The sequence below is a fragment of the Protopterus annectens genome, chromosome 12.part0, assembly GCF_019279795.1.
Source record: "Protopterus annectens isolate FY-2018-M chromosome 12.part0, PAN1.0, whole genome shotgun sequence".
NCBI classification, from domain to species: Eukaryota; Metazoa; Chordata; order Ceratodontiformes; family Protopteridae; genus Protopterus; species Protopterus annectens.
This window is the reverse complement of record NC_056746.1, coordinates 369,951,897-369,972,954: the sequence shown is the minus strand read 5'-3', so window position 1 is coordinate 369,972,954 and position 21,058 is coordinate 369,951,897. Positions and strand designations below refer to the sequence as shown.

Below are 21,058 nucleotides of genomic sequence, written 5' to 3'. Positions count from 1 at the left end.
GGGGCAACAGACCACCGAGACTACAGTCTCAGGGTATGCAGAGATCTAAACAATGGAGTGCTACCACCTCAGAAACAGGGAGTGGTAAGCCACCCCTTGTGGAAAAAGTTCACAATGACTGCCATGCCCAAGTACTTGCACCCCTAGGAGGAAAACTCGCCCTGCATGCAATAAACTGGATGTACATTACCCAGGACCAATGGGTCCTAAACATTGTATCCCAGGGATACAGGTAATACTTCCTCTCACTGCCAACCCCAAGCAGGTTGGCAGACCTTCCTCCAAATCAGTGGGCAGAGGCTCAAAAGCAAGTACTTTCTCTTCTCAGTATCAGGGTCATTCTTCCTGTTCCAATAGAGCAAAGGGGACAGGGTTTCTAGTCCAGACTCTTCCTGGTGCCCAGAAAAGAGGGCTCTTGGCACCCTATCATGGAACTGTCCATTCTCAACACCTTCCTGGTGGTCCCAAAATCCAAAATGCTTACACTACAACAGCTGCTTCCTGTGCTAGCCAAGAACTCCTGGATATAGTCACCCTAGACTTAAAATAAGCTCATCTGCACATCCCCATAAGGGAATCTTGCAGGAAATATCTACGTTTCAGGACAGGCTCTATGCACTATCAGTTCTCTTCACTTCCCTTTGGCTTATCTACTGCACCCAGGGTATTCACAAAGTGTCTGGCTCCAGCCATTGCATACTGCAGGCAGAGAAATATTTAAATTTATCCATACTTGGACGATTGCCTGATTCAGGCGGACAGTCAGGAATTGCTACTTCAGCACCTGGCATTTGTAAAGAGATTTCTAACGCCATCAATGAAAAGAAATCACATCTGGTGCCCAGCCAAAAGATTGTATTCCTGGGAGCAAGCTTGGATACAACTTCCCAGATGGCATTCCTCACTCCAGAAAACCAGGTTTATTTGACAAACTACTTCACACTAATGGCCATGAAAACCCAGCTATCTGCGAGAAAAATACTGCAAGCCCCATGGTTCATGGCCTCATGCATTCTACTAATTCCATATGCAAGACTGCATATGAGGAAAATTCAATGGTACTTAAAAAGTCTCTGTTGTCAACATTCTCAGGACCTGGAAACACTGATTCCTATCATCCTTATCTAGGGGCAGAGTTCCTTTGGTGGGCAGAGGCTTCCATCCACAGCAAGGGACTCCCTTTCACTCAATCCCCATGCTGCAAAAACCCTAACAACAGATGTATCAGACTATGCATGGGAGGCTGACATGGCAGGCAACTGCATTCAAGGCAAATGGAGCCTAGGGCAAATTTACCTGCATATCAATCAAAAAGAAATGTTAGCTGTACAGAATGCACTGACAGCCTTCAAATACCTTATGCTTCCAGGACAACTCTTGATAAAGACAGACAAAACCATAGTTATGTGGTACATAAACAAGCAGGGGGGAATTCATTCCTACCCTCTCTGCAGGATAGCCATGGCCCTGTGGAACACTGCCTTGAGCTGCCAAATGCACCTGCAAGCTCAATTCTTGCCAGGCAAACAGCATTCACTGGCAGATGACTTAAGCAGAAATCTACTGGACCCACATGAATGGAAACTGGAACCCAACTCATTCAAGCTTCTAAACCCACAGGTGGGGGACACCAGCGGTGGACCTCTTTGCCTCCCCCTAAAACCATCAATTGAACAAATTTTGCACCAGAAATCCCCACAACCAAGCATGGAAAGTGGATGCCCTATCCTCCACATGGGAAAATCTCTCTATTTATGCCCCCCCCCCCTCTCAAAAGTACTACTCAAGATCAAACAGGACAGAACAAGGACAATCCTTATTGCACCAGACTGGCCATGCCAGCACTGGTACCCACTCCTATGCATTCTGACAGCAGTGCCACCCTGGCACCTACATCAGACCCCGCCCCTGCTGTCTCAGCAGGAGGGACAGATTCTGCATCCTCAGCTGCAAACCCTGAACCTTGTAGCCTGGCTTATTCCCTGAATACACCACCTGCAACCCTAACCAAACAGGTGCTGGACATCATCCTTGAGGCCAGAAGGCCTAGTACTAGGAAATTCTATTCAGAAAAGTGGAAAATATACTGTTCTTGGAGCCACTCTCAAGGAAAAGACACAGCCGTGCCCATCTTACCTCAAATCCTAGATTACCTAGTGGAGCTGCTCCACAAAGGCCCATCCTTCTCATCAATTAAGATTCATGCCTCTGCCATCTCAGCTCATTACAACACTGAGCCCACCTCTCTTTTCTCACCCTCTGGTCAAACAGTTCCTGAGAGGAGCTAACAATTTAAGACCCCAGAGGAGCGCTCCCACCCCTGCCTGGGACCTTAACTTTGTACTAGAGAAGCTCACACTTCCTCCTTTTGAGCCTGCTGCTACAGCAGAGTTATAATTCCTCTCTTGGAAAACAGCCTTACTTCTAGCCATCACTTCAGCAAGAAGAGTGCTGAGTTACAGGCACTGATGGCTGTAGAACCCTTCATTATTTTCCATGCTGACAGGGTTTCCCTCAGGACTAACCCATAATTTATGCCCAAGGTGGTATCAAGTGTGGCTTTAAACCAATCCATCCATTTACCAACCTTTTTCCCTAATCCTTAGAACAAAGGGGAAAGGATCCTGCAATCCTTGGATGTGCACAGACAGCTCAGGTTCTACCTTGACAGGACCAAGCCTTTCAGAAAATCTGACCAGCTGCTAGTCAACTTTGCTACAGGAGCAGAGGGTAAGGCCATTTCAAAACAAACCATTTCCAAATGGATAGCACACTGCATCCATTTCTGCTACAAACACCATGGGAAACCTAACCCCACAGGGGATCAGAACTCATTCCACTAGGGCTACCTCAACCTCTACAGCATTTCTCAGTGGAGTCCCTACCAAGGACATCCTGGAAGCTGCAACCTGGAGTTCTGTACACACCTTCACCAAGCATTACCACTTACCTGTCTTTTCTAAATCCAGAGCTGGATTTGCCACAGCAGTCTTACAAGGCCTGCTAGCCAGCCCTAATACTTCTTGACTGCCTCCACCCTTCCTCAGCTTTGGGAATCAACCCAAGTGTGATGACTGCAACAGTGAAACACGAAGAATATAGTACAGTTGTGTACACTTACCATAAATGTAGATGTTCGAGTGTATTCACTGTTGCAGTCCTGGTTACCCTCCCTCCAGCCCCCTGACTTCTCTATGCTTTTTGTCTATCCTCTTTTTGGCCATATCTTATGGCTATGGTATTTACATTTTACTGGAGGTGTTTCACACCGTGTAATTGCTTCCTATTGTGGGGGCTCCTGACATCTGGGGCAAAAAAAAACTGATGTAATGACATTGGCTGCATGTTTTATACCCCTGATGACCTGTTGTCATGGAAGAAGCGACAACATCTGATGAGGAAATCCCAAGACACTGGTATTCGGGCTGACTGAGGGCTACCTGCAGGCAGATAACCCAAGTGTGATGACTGCAACAGTGAATACACTCGAACATCTGCATTTATGGTAAGTGTACACAACTGTACTTTTAGCCTAAGGAAACTCTCCCAGAAGATGCCTTTCAAGCAACATCCTGATTCAGCACCTTCTGCAAGGATGAATACAGATGCCCTCTACAACTAGTAGATGGGGTAATATCCAGACTGAGCATATTCCAGGGCAGCTTCATATGCTATTTCTAGTCCAACATAGTTCCTTTGATATTGTCTCACCTATTTCTGTTCCAGTGTTGGTACTTCCTTATGTTACATTATCTGGAAACCCTGCCCATCTGCTGATTCTAGGGCCAGGAAGTCTCGGCAAAAGACCCTTACAGTGGCTTTCTTACACCCTACTGCAATTTTTCACTTTGGTGTTGTGTGGGTAGGGAGCAGACTTTGGGTTGTGTCTGCACTGAGTGGCATGCTTCTGGCTTCCCATTTTTAAGGTCAGAAGTTAGCCATTCTGGATGGTCCTTTCTGTAACATTTTGGATATTCATGATGACAGAATGAAGCGATTGTAAGTATTTGCATGCAAGCATTTTCATTTGGTTTGTATTTGGACTGAGCAGTAATTACAAGTTACCAGGCCATTTTCTCTCTACTTATATACCTATAAATAGGTATTTATAGACATATGTATGTTATATTTATACAGCGGATATAAAAAGTGTACACACCCCTGTTAAAATGCTAGGTTTTTGTGGTATATAAAAAAAGTAGACCACAATAATCATTTCAAAACTTTTCTCACCTTTAATGCGACCTGTAATCTGTACAATTCAATTGAAAAACAATTAAATCTGTTAGGGGAAAATATACAAACTAAAAACGTACAATAAGCTGGTTGCATAAGTGTGCACACCCTTAAACTAGTACTTTGTTGAAGCACCTTTTGATTTAATTACAACATTCAGCCTTCCTGTGTAGGAGTCTATCAGCTTGGCAATATTTGCCGACTCTTCTTGCAAAAGCACTCCAAATCTGTCAAATTGCAAGGGCATGTCTTGTGCACAGCCCTCTTCAGGTCACCCCACAGATTTTCTATTGGATTTAGGTATGGGCTCTGGCTTGGCCATTCCAAAGCTTTAATTGTCTTCTGGTGAAGCCATTCTTTTGTTGATTTGAATGTATGCTTGGGGTCATTGTCGTATTGAAAATTGAAATTCCTCTTCATCTTTCTAGCAGATGCCTGAAGGTTTTAGGCCAAAAGTGACTGGTATTTGGAACTGTTCAGAATTCCCTCCACCTTGGCTAAAGCCCCAGTTCCAGCTGAAGAAATGCAACCCCAAAGCATGATATTGCCGCCACCATGCTTCACCGTGGGGATGGTGTTGTTTTGGTGATGCGAAGTGTTGTTTTTCCATCAAACGTACTTTTTGGAATTGTGGCCAAAAACTTCAACCGTGGTCTCATCAGACCATAACACATTTTCCCACATGCTTTTGGGAGACTTGATATATTGTTTTTCAAATTTTAGCCAGGCCTGGATGTTTTTATGTGTAAGAAAAAGCTTCCATCTTGCAACCCTACCCCATAGCACAGACATATGTAGAATACGGGAGATTGTTCTTACATGTAGTACACAATCAGCACTTGCCAGAAATTCCTGCATCTCATTCACTGTTGCTGTAGATCTCTTGGGAGCTTCCTTGACCAGTTTTCATCTCGTCTTTTCATCAATTTTGGTGGGACGTCCATTTCTTTGCAATGTCACTGTTGTCCCATATTTTCTGCACTTTTTGATGACTTTCTTCACTGTGTTCCATGGTATATCCAATGCTGTGGAAAATTTTTTGTACCCTTCTACTGACTGATACCTTTCAATAATGAGATCCCTTTGATGCTTTGTAAGCTCTCTGTGAACCTTGGCTTTTGCTATAATAGGCAACTGAGTAAATGTTAGGAAACTCCTACTAGGACAGCTGAACTTTATTTGGGGTTAAATAGTCTCTCTCTAATTGATGGCAGGTGTGTACCCAAGAAGACTGAATGCTGTAATTAAATCAAAAGGTGCTTCAACAAAGTATTAGGATAAGGGTGTACACACTTATGCAACCAGCTTATTGTATGTTTTTTTTTTAATTTTTTTTTATTTATTCCCCTAGCAGATTTGTTTGTGTCACAATTGAACTGTGCAGGTTATAAGTCATATTAAAGGTGGGAAACGTTTTTAAATTATTTATTGTGGTTTCATTTTTTATATCACAAAAACCTGGCATTTTAACAGGGGTGTGTACACTTTTTATATCCGCTGTATGCGTGTGTCTGAGTATGTATGTATGTACGTATGTGTGTATGTATAGATACATATGTGTGTGTGTGTGTGTGTGTGTGTATAGCATGCGTACAGACACACACATACACACACTATATTAGCAGTTGTGATTTTCAAAGTCGCACATACAGCAAAGGTGAGTTTTTCTATGCTTGCCTTGAATTTTTTTGTTTTTATAGTCAAAGCACTATGTTCTGCTTGCCTATTATTTTGCTGATATATTGAATTAAGGTAATATGTTTAAATTCCCATTGTTTAAGAAAAGTCCAGCATTTTTGACTTGTAGATTTGCTAATTTTAATCTGTATTACCTCAGCTGTTATACCTTATCTAGTAAAAATAGCCGGCCTTGGGTATAGGCCAACTAGGTGGCCGCCTAGGATGCCAGTCTAGCAGGGGTGCTTTTCCGGTGATCTGGATGGTGTAGTTAGACCAGGATGGGGGCACCAGCTAATGTGGGGGGACACTGTGGAACCCTTTTGCCTAGGGCACCAGTTGACCAAAGGCCGACCTGAGTAGAATTAGATGCAAGTACTTTGGTGCTGCTGTGAGTGGTATTATCCAGTTGTACTGCTTTTAAATGCTTGGAATAATGATCATCACAGAGAACATAATGACCACCTTTTGTTTGCAACAGATCTGTTTCGCCTTCGTCAACCAAGGTCTTTTATTACAAGTGGGAATATTTCCATAGTCTGATTCTGACTGTGTTACAGATTCACACCTTTGAAACATTTTCACAGTATGGTGTGTTATCTTATCCCAATCAAGAATATCATGCAAACTTTTCTTGCATTTAATTTGACTTATAATTCTTGAGCCTAGTATCATGAAGTTGAGGAGGAATGATAATCATGTTGCTTTTGAATATTAAACCTAGTACACATGAAAGCTTAGCATGGTATGGGAAGTGTACTGTAATGTATGAAGGTACTGTTATACCATTATCTGGCTTACCATTCAAGCAATCTTGGAGATCATATACTCAGAGGTCAGGGGTGCAGACCTCTCATTAAAATATTTATAGAAGTATTTAATTTACTTCGATGTGCTGAAGTAGTGTAGCGGTGATGAAAAGGTTGTCCACAGTATACCATGCACTGTACTTTAAACAGCATTACAAAGTATACCCATATCTAAGAGAGACGATTCAGCATATTGGTTCTTGAAAATGCAGCTACATATGTTAAAATCTACATTTACTGTTTATGAGGCTGTTTTTATTAAGTCTGTAAACAGATTTAAAATTCTTCACGTAACTTAGTATGTGTTTGTATATTGTTGTAAGTTGCATGTTAGTTAAAATATAGGTTTAAAAATGATGTCCTTCAAGGATGCATCTGCAGTCCTTACAAATGGGTTGTCCTGTCGTCAGGCAGCCCTTCCAAAGTCTGGGTCTGGCCTCGCTGGTGTCGCACTTCACCCAACGTCATAGCTGCAGTTCTTCGGGTATAAAGGCATCAGCCCGCCATTTTCCTCAGTCTTTCTTGCAGCGTGGCAGCAGAAGCTGTTCGCAAGTGCCAGTTGGTCAGATCCAGAGATTACTACTACGAATACTACTAAGACTTCTAAAAGCTAAGTACCCGCTAGACTCTTTCTTGCCTCAGCCGATGTCAGAAAAAGTGAATAACTGTTTAACTTGTGGGAAACAAATACCACATAAAAATTTCCACTCATACTGCTTACCTTGATTAAGCCCAGACAGCAGCTTGTTTAGCCTGTGCTTCTTTCAACCGCGGTCGGAGTTTGCTGAACAGTTTCTCAGATTTTGCGTACATAATGCCGCCAGATCCTCCGACTACTCAAATTGTTAAGAAACTCAAAGAAAAGGACCGACACTCCAGAACCACGGTTAAGCAACGGTTCAATCTTCAGCCGAATCCATGACTACTACCGAGGCCCCTCTACCCTACTTGAATCGCCTCTGAAGTTTTACCTACTACTGTGGTTTCACAAGATTTATCGGACACCATCCCTTTGGATGTTTCTACCCCAGCACGTGGTGCTGCTAGGCCTCCTGCAGCCATGTCTATAAAGGCCTTTGCCAGGGCTAAAGCAGCCAAAACTTCTAAGTCTGTGCCTGTTAAGCCCCCCTCTCACAGGCCCAGCTCCAGTTCTCAAATGCTTACTCTGGCAGAGGATCTCATCTCTTTAATAAGGGGATCCCAAACTCACCCAGACAGGGCCTCTCAACCTCCAGAAAAGAGACCTAGAGTAGAGCCCCCTGAGCCAGTGTCCTCAGATGACTCTTCTGATGATACAGACAATACAGATAATCCAGAGGCTCCCTTTTCTACTTATGAAGATTCCGATGCTGAATAATCGATTCCTTCAGCTTCTCCACCAGAGGAGTTTTCTTTTGGAGAAACTTTACATGCCATGAGAGAGCAATTCCAATGGCAGGGGCAAGATTTCTCAGATTCAAGGAAAAGGCTTAGGACCTTTTTACACTTACCGCAACATAGGCCTTTAGCTATACCTCCAGTTCTTCCTGTTGTGGATGATGCATTTAATGATGCTTGCACTGCTCCTGATACTTTACCTCCAGCCCCTGCTAAGCCAGATAGGTTCTACAGGGTCCCGGACACTCATCACCATTTATACAAGGCTCCTTTCGCAGATCCTGAGACTATCTCCCAGGGGCCTAAGGCAGTAGCTTCAACCTCAGCTAAAAACCGTCTCCCTTCTGAAAGGGAATCCAGGTCCTTAGAGATGGGGTAAAAGTATACACCTCTGCTACTCTCTCAGCTAGAGCATTGAACTGTCAGTTCCATATGATCCAATACCAAGAGTTTATGCTTGATCAGTTAACTAAGAAACTGTCCTCGGATGATTCTTTAGATAAGAAATATGTTCTAGAAATGGTGAATAACATTCAGCAGGTTAGTAACCATTCCTTAAAATGTGGCTATGATGCACTGGAGGCTTCATTTAGATCAGCCATGACCGGCACAGTTATAAGAAGACATGCATGGTTGAAAGAACAAGTCCAGCCGGATCATGTTAAAGCAAAGCTATTAGATGCTCCTATGGATAAGGTCAGTTTATTTGGTTCTCCTGCCCAACAGGTACTGAAGAAAATGGAAGAGAAGGCAAAATCTGTACAAACAGTAAAAGATTTCTTACAGGTTCAGCCACCAAGGTTTAGCAGGAACTGGCCTTCCAAAAATTGGTCCTTTCCAGACTCCTCAAAAACTCAGAGAGGGAGGAATAGGCGTACAAGAGGCAGAAATCAATCCAGAGGAGGTGCCTACAGAGGACGCCAGTGGCAAGGTAACAACCAACGAGGCACAGACACAACCACTGCCACTACAACAGGACAATCACAGTGACTTGGTTTTGACACCGCCTACCAGGGAACAAATAGCAGCACCCTTAGGCGGAAAGTTAGCATTATTTTCAAAAAACTGGCACTGTATCACAAGAGACAAGTGGATTTTACAAACTATAGACCAAGGCTACAGGTTTAATTTCCACACTTTACCCGGAAAAAGAGGAATGCCAAACCTACCACCAAATCAAAAGACAGAAGCTCTAAAACAAATAGCTCAATTAGCAAGGATGAGAGCTGTGGAAAGGGTACCATCTATGGAACAAGGCAAGGGATTTTACTCCAGACTCTTCCTGGTACCAAGAAAGGAAAAAAATTGGAGGCCTATTCTCGACCTGTCTGCTTTAAACACATACATCATTGTTCCAAAATTCAAAATGCTGACCCTACATCAACTTCTTCCCATGCTGGGCAAGGAGTTTTGGCTGGTAACTCTAGATCTCAAGGAGGCATACCTGCACGTCCCCATACGACCACATTGCAGAAGATACCTCAGATTTCTTGCAGGATCAGAGCATTATCAATTCTCAGCATTGCCCTTTGGCTTATCTACTGCGCCCAGAGTGTTCACGAAATGCCTGGCATCAGTAATCGCTCACTGCAGGCTTCAGGGAATCCAAATTTATCCATACCTGGACGACTGCCTAATACAAGTGGACAACAAAAACAAGCTAACAGAAGACTTACAAAGAGTCATTTGCTTACTACAGGCCCTGGGATACACAGTCAATATAAAAAAGTCAAGACTGATACCATCCCAAACAATCACCTTCTTAGGTGCAGAATTAGACACAGTAAAACAGATGGCATTCCTAACTGCAGAAAAACAAAAACAACTTCCTGTCTATTTTTTGGCATTAACAAAGCAGAACAAACTAACAGCAAGGAAAGTACTGCAGGCCTTGGGCTTCATGGCATCCTGCATAATCCTGGTCCCCCATGCCAGACTACATATGAGAAAACTACAGTGGTACCTAAAGAATTTATGGTCTCAACACAGGCACAGCTTAGAAACCGAAATACCACTAATTCCATGCCTGAAACAAGAGTTCCTGTGGTGGGCTCAGGCATGCCAGTCAAACCCAGGTTTGCCCTTCCACAGCATTCAACCAAACCAAACCATCACAACGGACGCCTCAGACCTCGGTTGGGGGGCCCACATGCTGGACAAGTGCATACAAGGCTTATGGACTCCAGAGCAGCTGCATCTGCACATAAATCAAAAAGAAATGCTGGCAGTACAACTAGCAATCCAGAATTTCAGACCATTCCTCCAAGAAGGCCAGTTGATGATAAGGACAGACAACACCACAGTCATGTGGTACATCAACAAACAGGGAGGCACTCACTCATACCCTCTATGCCGAATGGCCCTAAACCTATGGAATATGGCTCTGAGTTACAACATTCAGTTACAAGCAATTTTTGTACCAGGAAAAGAAAACATCCTAGCAGACATTTTAAGCAGAACTACCTCGGATGCTCATGAATGGATGCTACACCCGGACATTTTCAAGGCCATCACAAAGAAATGGGGACTGCCACAAATAGACCTATTCGCATCCCCACTCAATCACCAGCTCAAGAAATTTTGCACAAGGACATACCACCCACTTGCTTGGAAGGTGGACTCTCTGTCCTTCAGTTGGAAAGGCCTGACAGCATATGCATTCCCACCTCTCCCTTTGATGCACAAGGTGCTATTGAAAATCAAAGAGGAACGTCCAAGGATAATTCTGATAGCTCCAGACTGGCCAAGACAACATTGGTACCCATTACTGTGGAGCATGTCTCGGGGGAGAATGTGGTCACTACCCTGATTCCCTTGATGTTAACCCAGAACAACTACAACATCCTGCATCCAAACCTGAAAACTCTGCAACTGACTGCCTGGAACATTACATAAGAGCAACTAACCCAGATTTATCCCAAAGGGTTAAAGACATTATACTTGAGGCCGACCTTCAACAAGAAGGAACTATGCAGGAAAATGGAAGAGGTTTCTCATTTGGAGTGCCGACAGGGAAAGATGTGTCAAAGGTAGACATTGCCAACATCCTGGAGTATTTGGCAGAACTTTTCATACAGGCCTGTCCTATTCCTCCATCAAAATACATGCATCAGCTATTTCTGCAGAATACAGCTCGATCCACCTGTCTTTATCCTCTACTCAGGCAGTTTCTGAGAGGAATTAAGAATGTAAAACCTCCTAGGAAACCACCATTACCAGCATGGGACTTGAACTTTGTACTAGAAAAATTGACACTTCCGAACCAGCAGCAACAGCAGATCTTCAACACCTATCCTGGAAAACTGCTTTCCTGCTGGCAATTACCTCAGCAAGAAGGGTTTCAGAACTACAGGCTTTAATGGCAGTACAACCCTTCCTAATCTTCCATCAAGATAGAGTGTCCATGAGAACTAATCCTACATTTATGCCTAAGGTGGTATCCAGAGTGTCTTTAAACCAGGCAATCCACCTACCTACCTTCTTTCCCAATCCACAGAACAGGGGGGAAAGACTGCTGCATACATTGGATGTACATAGACAGTTACGCTACTACCTGGACAGAACCAAGGGTAATAGAAAATCTGACCAGCTTCTGGTAGCATATGCAACAGGAAGAGAAGGAAAAGCAATTTCCAAACAGACAATGTCCAAGTGGATAGGAAATTGCATTAGATTCTGTTATTCCTACCATGGAAAGGAAATTCCACAGAACATAAGACCTCACTCTACAAGGGCTACAGCCACTACCACAGCTTTCTTACGAGGAGTGGCTACCAAGGACATTATAGAGGCTGCTACTTGGACCTCCGTGCATACATTTGCCAAGCATTATAACTTACCTTTATACTCTAGATCCCGAGCAGGGTTTGCCACTGCTGTTTTGCAAGGGATCCTAACTACACCATAATTTCTTCTTCCTCCTCCCCTAGTTTAGCTATGGTATTCTACCCATTTGTAAGGACTGCAGATGCATCCTTGAAGGACATAGTACAGTTTTGTACCTACCATAAATGTAGATGTCGAACAGGATAGCATCTGCAGTCAGGATTACCCTCCTTCCCCTCTGTGGTACTCCTAGGGTATTTGCCCACCTAATAGCTAGCTCGGGCGGCATCTCTTATGGTGTATTTGTTTGTATATATGTACATACATGATTATTTTGTGTGTTTGCCTTCTACTATTTGGAAACATTGGCATTTATCCAAAAATTTAGCTTTCCAAAAGGGCAACTGGCATCTGGGGCAAGAAACACTGAGGAAAATGGCATCGGCTGATGCCTTTATACCCGAAGAACTGCAGCTATGACGTCGGGTGAAGTGCGACACCAGCCGAGGCCAGACCCAGACTTGGGAATCCGGCCGACCGAAGGGCTGCCTGACGACAGGACAACCCATTTGTAAGGACTGCAGATGCTATCCTGTTCGGACATCTACATTTATGGTAGGTACAAAACTGTACTTTTTGGCTGCTTGTACATTGATATTAACATTTAACTCTTCTAACCTTGTTGCACATTTTGCTTTAGTTTAACAAAGGAGGGTTTGGATGATGATGATGAGGATGATGAAGATGATGAGGAAGGCTCCAGTAAGAGAAAGATAGAGGTGAAAGCACGCCAGGCATCTCATACCAACTACCTACTGATGAAAGGTTTTTATGTACCTGGAATTGTAAGCATTCGCAACATCAACTCTACTGATAACATTGTCGTCAACTCCTGCCAGGTTAAAATTAAACTCCGCTGCACACCAGCTCGGAGTCACTTTTCAAGTTCAGGTGATTTTTAAAATTATTCACTTGTGTTATACTGTCTAAGTTTATTTAAGCTCAGTCATGTCAGTTCTTTATGTATCTATTTGGGTAGATAGACAGTGTAACATAGAGGGTTAAGGGTCATGTACTGCTAATAAGTTTTGTTCTGCAGGTCTTTTTTGTTACATCTCTGTCTACTTGCAGATGATTTATCACTATGAGAAAGTGATTTAATCAGATCAGTGATCCCTGGTTACCTCTGAGAAGATAGTATGTTGTGTGGCTTACTTAGTTAATAAATTAGTAAATAACCTACATAATCAGTGTTGATTGCTTCTGTAAAGTGACACCTTCTATTACCATCTGCTTGTCTGAAGTCATTGTCCTTGCTTTTCATAGTGGATCATGTTTGAGAACTGCAAATGTGATCCAGACATTTTTCCAGTCATCAAATAAATGCTTCATTTGGTCATTTTGCATAAATGCTGCTGTTATATGATTTTTGTACATTATCAGAATTTGTAACTTCACAAACTGAGACACTGTACCCAGTGAAGAAAGGTTTTTCGTTACATTTTCTTTCATTAAAATAGTCCATAAGTAGGAGCGAGATGGTGATGGAGTAGCATTTATTTTATTTATTTAATTATTCAGTTCGTTAACCAGGGTAGAGCACTGATCCAAATGGACCCATTTCACTCTCAGCCTGGACAGATATAAATGACAGCATGCAAACAAGTTAACCAGAAATATTCTGAATTCAAACAAAATGTTGTGTGAAGATAGCAATTAGTCAAAATCTCAGTAGTAATAGTAAAGTACACAGTATAAGAGACAGTAGGAAGGGGTGGTTAAAGAAAAGAGTGGAAGAAATCAAAATAGTGAAGTGTGAAGGTTAGCAAACTTAAGGTAAGAAAACACAAATTAGCTATATGCAGTATGTACAGTGTGGAAGATATGTCACATATCAGCATGTGGAAATAATGTGAGGAAGACAAAAATGCCCGAATGGTGAAGGGAAGACTGGAGGATTAGGTGATCTGTCCAGAGGAAAAAACATTTGCAAATTGACAAGAACTTGAGCCGATCTTTAGGTTAGCACAAGGTGAGGTATTTAAGATTAGTAGAGAGGGATTCATAGAGTTTAGGATTTGAGATGGAGAAGGCATGGACAGTGCAATGAAGTCTGGTTCTGGAACATTAAAGTGGACCAGAGTGGTTAAAACTTCTTAGATAGTAACTGTAGGTGTTGTCTAAGTAGATTGTGGGCAAAGGAAGAACAGTAGTGTTTATTGAGGAGCTTGTAGAGTTTGGATCCAAGAAGCAGGTTGGAAAGTTATTGGATGGGTTGCAAATTGGATTTATTAAGCGTGATACGATGATATTCATTTCTAGTGGAAAGGGTAATGTTACATAACTCAAGGTAATCTGGAGGCAGAAGATTTAAATAAAGGTAAAAGACTGCAGTAAAGAGTAGATGTCCCATAGATAAAATCTGACTGTAGCTAATGTTCCATAGTTAAGGTCAGACTGTAGTAACTGCTTTACCTGCTAATACTGCAGAAGGCTTATTTCTTTCCTTTTGTTAAACTTAAATTTTTGTGTGTTACTTTATTTTTAATGTATCACTGCCTGTAGTGTGTTACTGAGGGAAGCTTTGTTGCCAAGATACCATGGCATCTGTTTCCCAGCTGTGTTACGGAGTGCTTCTCATCGGTTTACTTCTTGTTTAAAAGCTGGCACTCAAAGGCAGTAGTGCATATTCATGCAAACACGTGTGTCATTGCATGGTGACATGAACTTGTGTCATCTCGGATTTCCTGTTACAATATTTGAAAGTTTTTTTCTGTCTCCTGACTTTTGATCAGCAGCAACATAAGACTTATATCTATAGAATTGAATAAGGGATTATATTTAATATTAAGTAGCTACATTATCACCAACATATTTATCTTCAGATTTTCTGTCTGAAATTGGCTTTTGCCACTGATGTAACGCTAACAAGAGTTATGTATTTTTTGTTGAAGGTAGCAGATGTATTTATACCTTCATATCATTGTTTTTTATGTTGCAGCCCCAAGCAGAGTTTTATTTTTTATTCATTTTTGCCTTGTATTATGTTTTCATGAATGAAATTGAAAGCTACAGGGTTAATGTACTAAACATCGATCATACTGTATACTTTACAACTTCTTTGATGCTGTTATTCCAGCTTGGTCTGCACTCATTTAGAGAGCACTGTACTGTGACACTACAAAAATGTTTCCTGTCCGTTAATTCTTGATTGCTATGTTCACTAACATAATTTTGTTTTTCAGTCTCTTTATCTTTCTCGTAAAATGCAACACCGATGTATGGTTTACATTTAATTGGAAAAAGCCATTTCATTGTCTTGTGGACAAGTTTGACATTTCAAAAAATTACATAGAGAGTCGAAATGGTTGATGATAGTTGCACAATCATTATTATATGAATTAAAAAAATAAGACAGTGTGGTGTAAAATCAGTTGAAATGTGCAGATAGAGCACCCTTGCACTACAGGCTATAACTCATACCACACTTTCCGGCCATGTAACCTGGACCGGAACACCAAAGGTGGAGGTGTGTCCATATTCATTAAGGATATCCACACCTCCAGGCTATTTGCTCAGCATAATGCAGCCAAGGTTATCCAAGTGCAACTAACTCTGGGCAAAACTGCATTCCAAATTGTAGCTTGCTACAGATCACCCACCATGCCCCAGGATTCCCACTCCTCTTTTCTTGATGTACTGGAAAATATTAGGGTTCAACCAAACACCCTAATAATGGGCAATTTCATCTACCCCACCATTAACTGGAAAACTACTCATGTACCAGCTCCTTTGCTCAATGCTTTCTGGAATTCATAAAATCCAATGCCCTGGATCAACTTATCCACACCCTCACCAGGGGCAACAGTATCCTAGATCTAGTCATTACCAACATGAGTGACCGGTGTTCCACACCTGAAGTCAATGCCTCATTGGTCCGATCCGACCATAACCTAATTACCCTACATATCCACATCCTGCCTCCACCCCCCATTAAGGAAACCATGGTAAAAAAATGTTCCAAAGCCAACTTCATGCTTCTTAAGACAGAAGTGGTGAACTTCATGACACCTATGCAGATGGACAATACAGTTACGACTACTGAATCCTACACAGTTGCACTTTATAAGCACTTACATGAGTGCATGGATCGTGCTATCCCAAACAGAACCACGACGCTATCCTCCAAAAAAGGAAACCAATCTGGTGGTCCCCTGCCATAAACAAACCGTACAACAGAAGGAAGAAACTGTTGCAAAAGAGAGTAAAATCTCATGAGTGAAAAAGCTCCCTGGTCAGCCTCAGTAAGAAGCTGACATCCCTGATAAAATCCTCCAAAGCTAGTTATGAAAACAAAATCGCCACTGATTCTAAAACACAACCACAAAGCATTCTATAGCTATGTCAAGAATCTCAATGGCAACATTCAGATCTACTGTGAGTTAAAGCACAATGGCACTAAATATACAGACCCAACTGATATTGCCAACATCCTGGCAGATAGGTTCAGTGCTAACTTTACCCCCCCCCCCCTCACCACCTAAAGAGCCCATCTCTATACCGGAAGAATGCAAAGTTCCTGTAATCACGGCTGCACAGGTAAAAACCACACTCTCCAAAGCCAAGAACACAGCATCCATGGGACCAGACAACATCCCAGGCTGTGTTCTACATGAACTACTGAACGAACTGGCACTCAACCTAATTACCATGTTCAATCATAGCCTCACCTCAGGCTTTGTGCCTGCTGAATGGCGCACAGCGACGGTTATCCCACTCCACAAGGGGGGAGCCACCACGACCCCGGGAACTACGGCCCCATTAGCCCGACGAGCCTGGTCTGCAAGGCCATGGAAAGTATTATCATGGAAATTATAAACAAAGACATTGGTAATCTCCAAACTCTGGACCCCACCCAGTTTGGGTTTATAAAAGGCAGATCATGTTTCCTAAACCTGATAGATTTCTTTGAGGCAGTCACCAAAGCCATTGACAAGGATAAGGTGGTTCACCCAGCTTATCTAGATCTTGCCAAGGCTTTCAACACCATCCCCCACTCTGGAATTATAGATAAACTCACTAACTATGTTATAAACCCCTATGTCACAAGAAGGGTTGCAAACTGGCTCACCGACAGAACCCACACTGTGAAAGTAGCAGACTCCAAATCCGACTTCAGACCAGTGACAAGTGGAGTACCACAGGGTTCAGTCCTGGGTCCTCTCCTGTTTGGTATCTACTTCTCTGAAGTACAGGCTAACACAGAAGGTCTTTGGCTAACAAAGTTTGCAGATGACTGCAAACTAAGAGCCATAATCGAAACTCCTAACGATGTGGACATCCTACAAAAGGGCCTCACTGAGGCAGATGCCTGGTGTCAAAGCCATGGCCTTAAGCTCAGTGCCAAAAAGTGCATTGTCATCCCCTTTGGTAAAAACTCTGTACCCATGAACTGCAACATAGGCAGTAGTATACTTAACACCGAAAGTGTGATGAGACCTTCAGACACAGGTGGACAGTAGTCTCTCCTTTGATAATGACATTGCCACAGTAGTCAGGAAATCCTTTTACGTGGCACACCTCATACAAAAGGTTTCTCATCCAGAAAAAAAGAGGTCATTGTTCCCCTCTACTCATCACTCATTAGACCCATTATAGAGTACAATGCCCCTTTTGGTATGTACCTCACAAGACATCTACAACAACTGGAAAGGCCGCAGAAATACCTCACAAAGAGGATTACTGGCCTCAAACAGATGCCCTACGCAGACAGTCTCAAAAAACTCCAGCTTTACTCTGTTGCATATCGCTTACTCAGAGGTGATCTCTGCCTAACATACAAAGCTATGTCAAACCCAGAGCTGTTGGACATGCTCTACTTAAAAAAACCCCAATCCCTCCGAGCTACACGCTCTAGGGACCTAAACCTTGTCACCACAATAAACAGAACATGCTGGAAGTGTAGATTCCTGTCCCAGAGACTTCCCATACTCTGGAATAAACTACCTATCTATATCAAACAAAGCTCCTCATTAGCACTCTTCAAGAAAAATCTTGATTGGATGGGAAATAGGAAATTCACCCCGGGAATCACCTCTGTGGCTCTGCTCGATAGTGGCACAGGAAAATAATTTTCTTCGATGGCAAAAGCCAGGGTACCTTTTTGGCTGGGCTTGTATAGGCCCTAGGGCCGATAGCCTATTACCTACCTATGAACCTAGGAACATGTTAATTAAACGTTTACATAATGAACTTTTCGTCTGTGCACCTTTGTGCTACTAACCATTGTCCTTAAAACAGTTGCATGCAGTTTCCCTATGGAGATGTTTAGAAAGAGCTGATTTAAATTCCTGGAGAATCTTTTTGCTTTTTATATCTGGTGACTCTTGAAATAGTGTGATACCATTTGGCTTCTTCTTAGAGAGTAAGTCAGTTGTTTTAGGGGAAGTTTCCTTTTTAGTGGAGGGCAGTAGCCATCTGTTAAGACATTAAATAACAAGGTGATAAGCAGGTAAGTAGCTCTGTCAGTAACAGGAAGCCAGTGTATTTATTTGATAAAATCACAGCGGTGGGTGAGGCAGTCGGCAAGAAGTGTGAGCCTGTATATTTTGTTCGTTGCTTTACAAAGCTTCTGTGTGCTGCAAGTAGAATGGAAGACAAAAAAAATGGTAGACTGTATTCCAGTTTTGGAAGGAGTACATTTTCTGCATAAAACAATCCAGGCTGCTGAAGAGAAATGTGTTATTTTGTAACATAGTCTTAGTTGTTCTAGGACTGATATTATATTGTCAGATTGTAAGCTGAAATTCTGTGACAGATACAGATTAAGGCCTAGATATTTGTTTTTGGAGACCATGGGAATAGAATTCTTATGGTAATCTCTAATTTGTAAATCAGGTAAATGGAGAAGCTTGATTGGGGTTGTAAAAAGCATTATGTTGGTCTTTGTATGGTTAATGAGTAGGTTGTTGCTTTCTACCCAGGTGCAGAGGTTAGAAAAAGACTGTTGGAGAGTGATTTGCAGGTTAGAATTTTCCTGGAGAGGTGTTATCTGCATATAGTGTTGTGTGTAATGAGGGATAGCCTTCAGTAATATCTTAAAGAATAAGGAGAACAGTAAGGGGCCTAGGATTGAAACCTTGAGGTACTCCTGTGTTAAGTGTGCATCTATATGAAAATTGGTTATTTATGAGGACTTGAAAGGTCCTATGTTCGAAATAAGTAGTAAACTGTTTTGACTGTATTGGCACCAAAGTTAAAAATCTAAAGTTTTTTAACTCATTAACACCTATGTGGTTGTGGTGGTGCAGCGGTTAACATTGTTGCCTCACAGCAAGAGGTTCTTCGGTTCGATTCTCGGCTGGAGTGCCTTCTGTGCGGAGTCTGCATGTTCTCCCTGTGGTCGAGTAACTTTTAAAGACATGCAGGTAGGTGCATATGCATGTGTGTGTGCCTTCTGTGAAGGTTGGGTGCCAAGCTGGCAACTTGACACTGTAAAATCCCCACTACCAATCCATCTGTGGACCGGTGATCTGCTGTGGCTACCCCTAACCAGAAAAGCCAAAAAACATTGCAACACTAGACATTGCAACACCTATGGATTGTCGCACTTCTCGCAGCCTACATATATTTTTGCATTCTATAGCGTTTTCTGAAAAATCAACGTAAAACGCATAAGAAACAAATGTAAATAATTTGTGAACAATACAGGCTATTAAAGCTATACAAATAGCAATGTTACCAGTAAGAAGTATTCTTTACTATGATAATAGTCAGTCCATTCATGGTATGTCCATAATTACTGTAATTTATTATTAAGTCACACAAACCCAACATTTTATTTTTGCTAATCTTTCACAAACAAATGGTCATATTTTGGAAACTATACAGCCTAGAACCCTTTGGTTAATCAGACATAAACTTTCACAAGACAGAAATAAATTCGTCAGAGTACAGGTTTATTTCAACATTTATAGAAATATGAAAATATGTGCTTAATTGTATAATTAGCAATATAAATAACACTGAATATCTTTCATGATGTGCAGTTTAAAGTGCTAATATCAAATATGATTTTCTTAACATCTTAGGTTTCACCTGATGCCATGCAGTAGTTTATAAGTCACTTGTTTTTTGAAATATTAAGTACATATACAAATATTGATTAATTGCATAATTAATAAACAACTAGTAATTTTTCAAGTATAGTATGGTATAAATGGACTTTGACAGTCACATTTCCTGCCTCTCTCTGTGGCATTTCACACCATGACCCTTGGTAGCATATAAGTCACTATATTTTCATAACTCTAGGTTATGAAAATGTGATTATAAAAATGAAAATGTAAGTCACAAAGAGTGATTATTTCTCCACAGCAGGACATATAGATTAACAATCTTCATGTCATTTTGTTAACAAATCCATGCCCTTACTAGTATTGCCTAATATTAACTCATAAGCCAGACCCAAAAAAGATCTGGGTGCTGTAAGGAGCTATGGGTGTTAGCAAGTAGTATACAAAAAGGGGACTATAGGTGTGAGTGATTAATGAGTAGTTCATAGTTTGCTTCTCAAAAGCTCTAGTCATTTCCACAAATATGGCAGCAGTTGTGAGTCCCATTATTGATATTTAGTGTAGCTTGTGTCTGTAACTTACAAGATAGTTGTAGTTCTAAATGCTTTTCTAAAGCCATGCTGCTTATCAGAAAGAACTCCATGACTATTAATGAATGTAAGCATTTGTTTGAAAAGGATTTTCTCAAAGACTTTGGCTGTGGAACAAAGACTGGATATTGGTCTCAAGCCTTTTTGGGGTTTGGGAGGGTGAGCTTTTGGAAGGGGAAAAATGACTGAATGTTTTAGCAAAGAGGGGAATTTTCCTGAAGTGAGGGAGAGATTAAAGTTAGAAGTGATTAGTTTTGCAATTTTGTCTGTTGCTCTCCTAAAAAAATGGGGTACAGGGAAAAAAAAAAGATTTTTATGTTACCTAATAGCTGCTTAGTTTTTTTAAATGGCAATTTCTGAGAAGTAAAGTATTGCTGCATATTCTGCTAAAGGGTATTGTCTCGTTTGGAAGTTGCAGTCTTGAGAGGAGTGATTTGAAGGATTGAATAAGTCGGTGATGGCATGGATG

At 41.7% G+C, this 21,058-nt stretch overlaps 1 protein-coding gene across 1 annotated transcript in view; it reads left to right on the top strand.

Annotated features, from left to right (window-relative positions):
• GTF3C1 (general transcription factor IIIC subunit 1) overlaps positions 1-21,058 on the top strand; it is a gene marked incomplete in the record, with an annotated part of 1,808,906 nt that overhangs the window by 1,424,604 nt on the left and 363,244 nt on the right. The window contains 1 exon segment of the mRNA XM_044089472.1: positions 12,625-12,875. Coding sequence (XP_043945407.1) covers positions 12,625-12,875 — 251 coding nt within the window.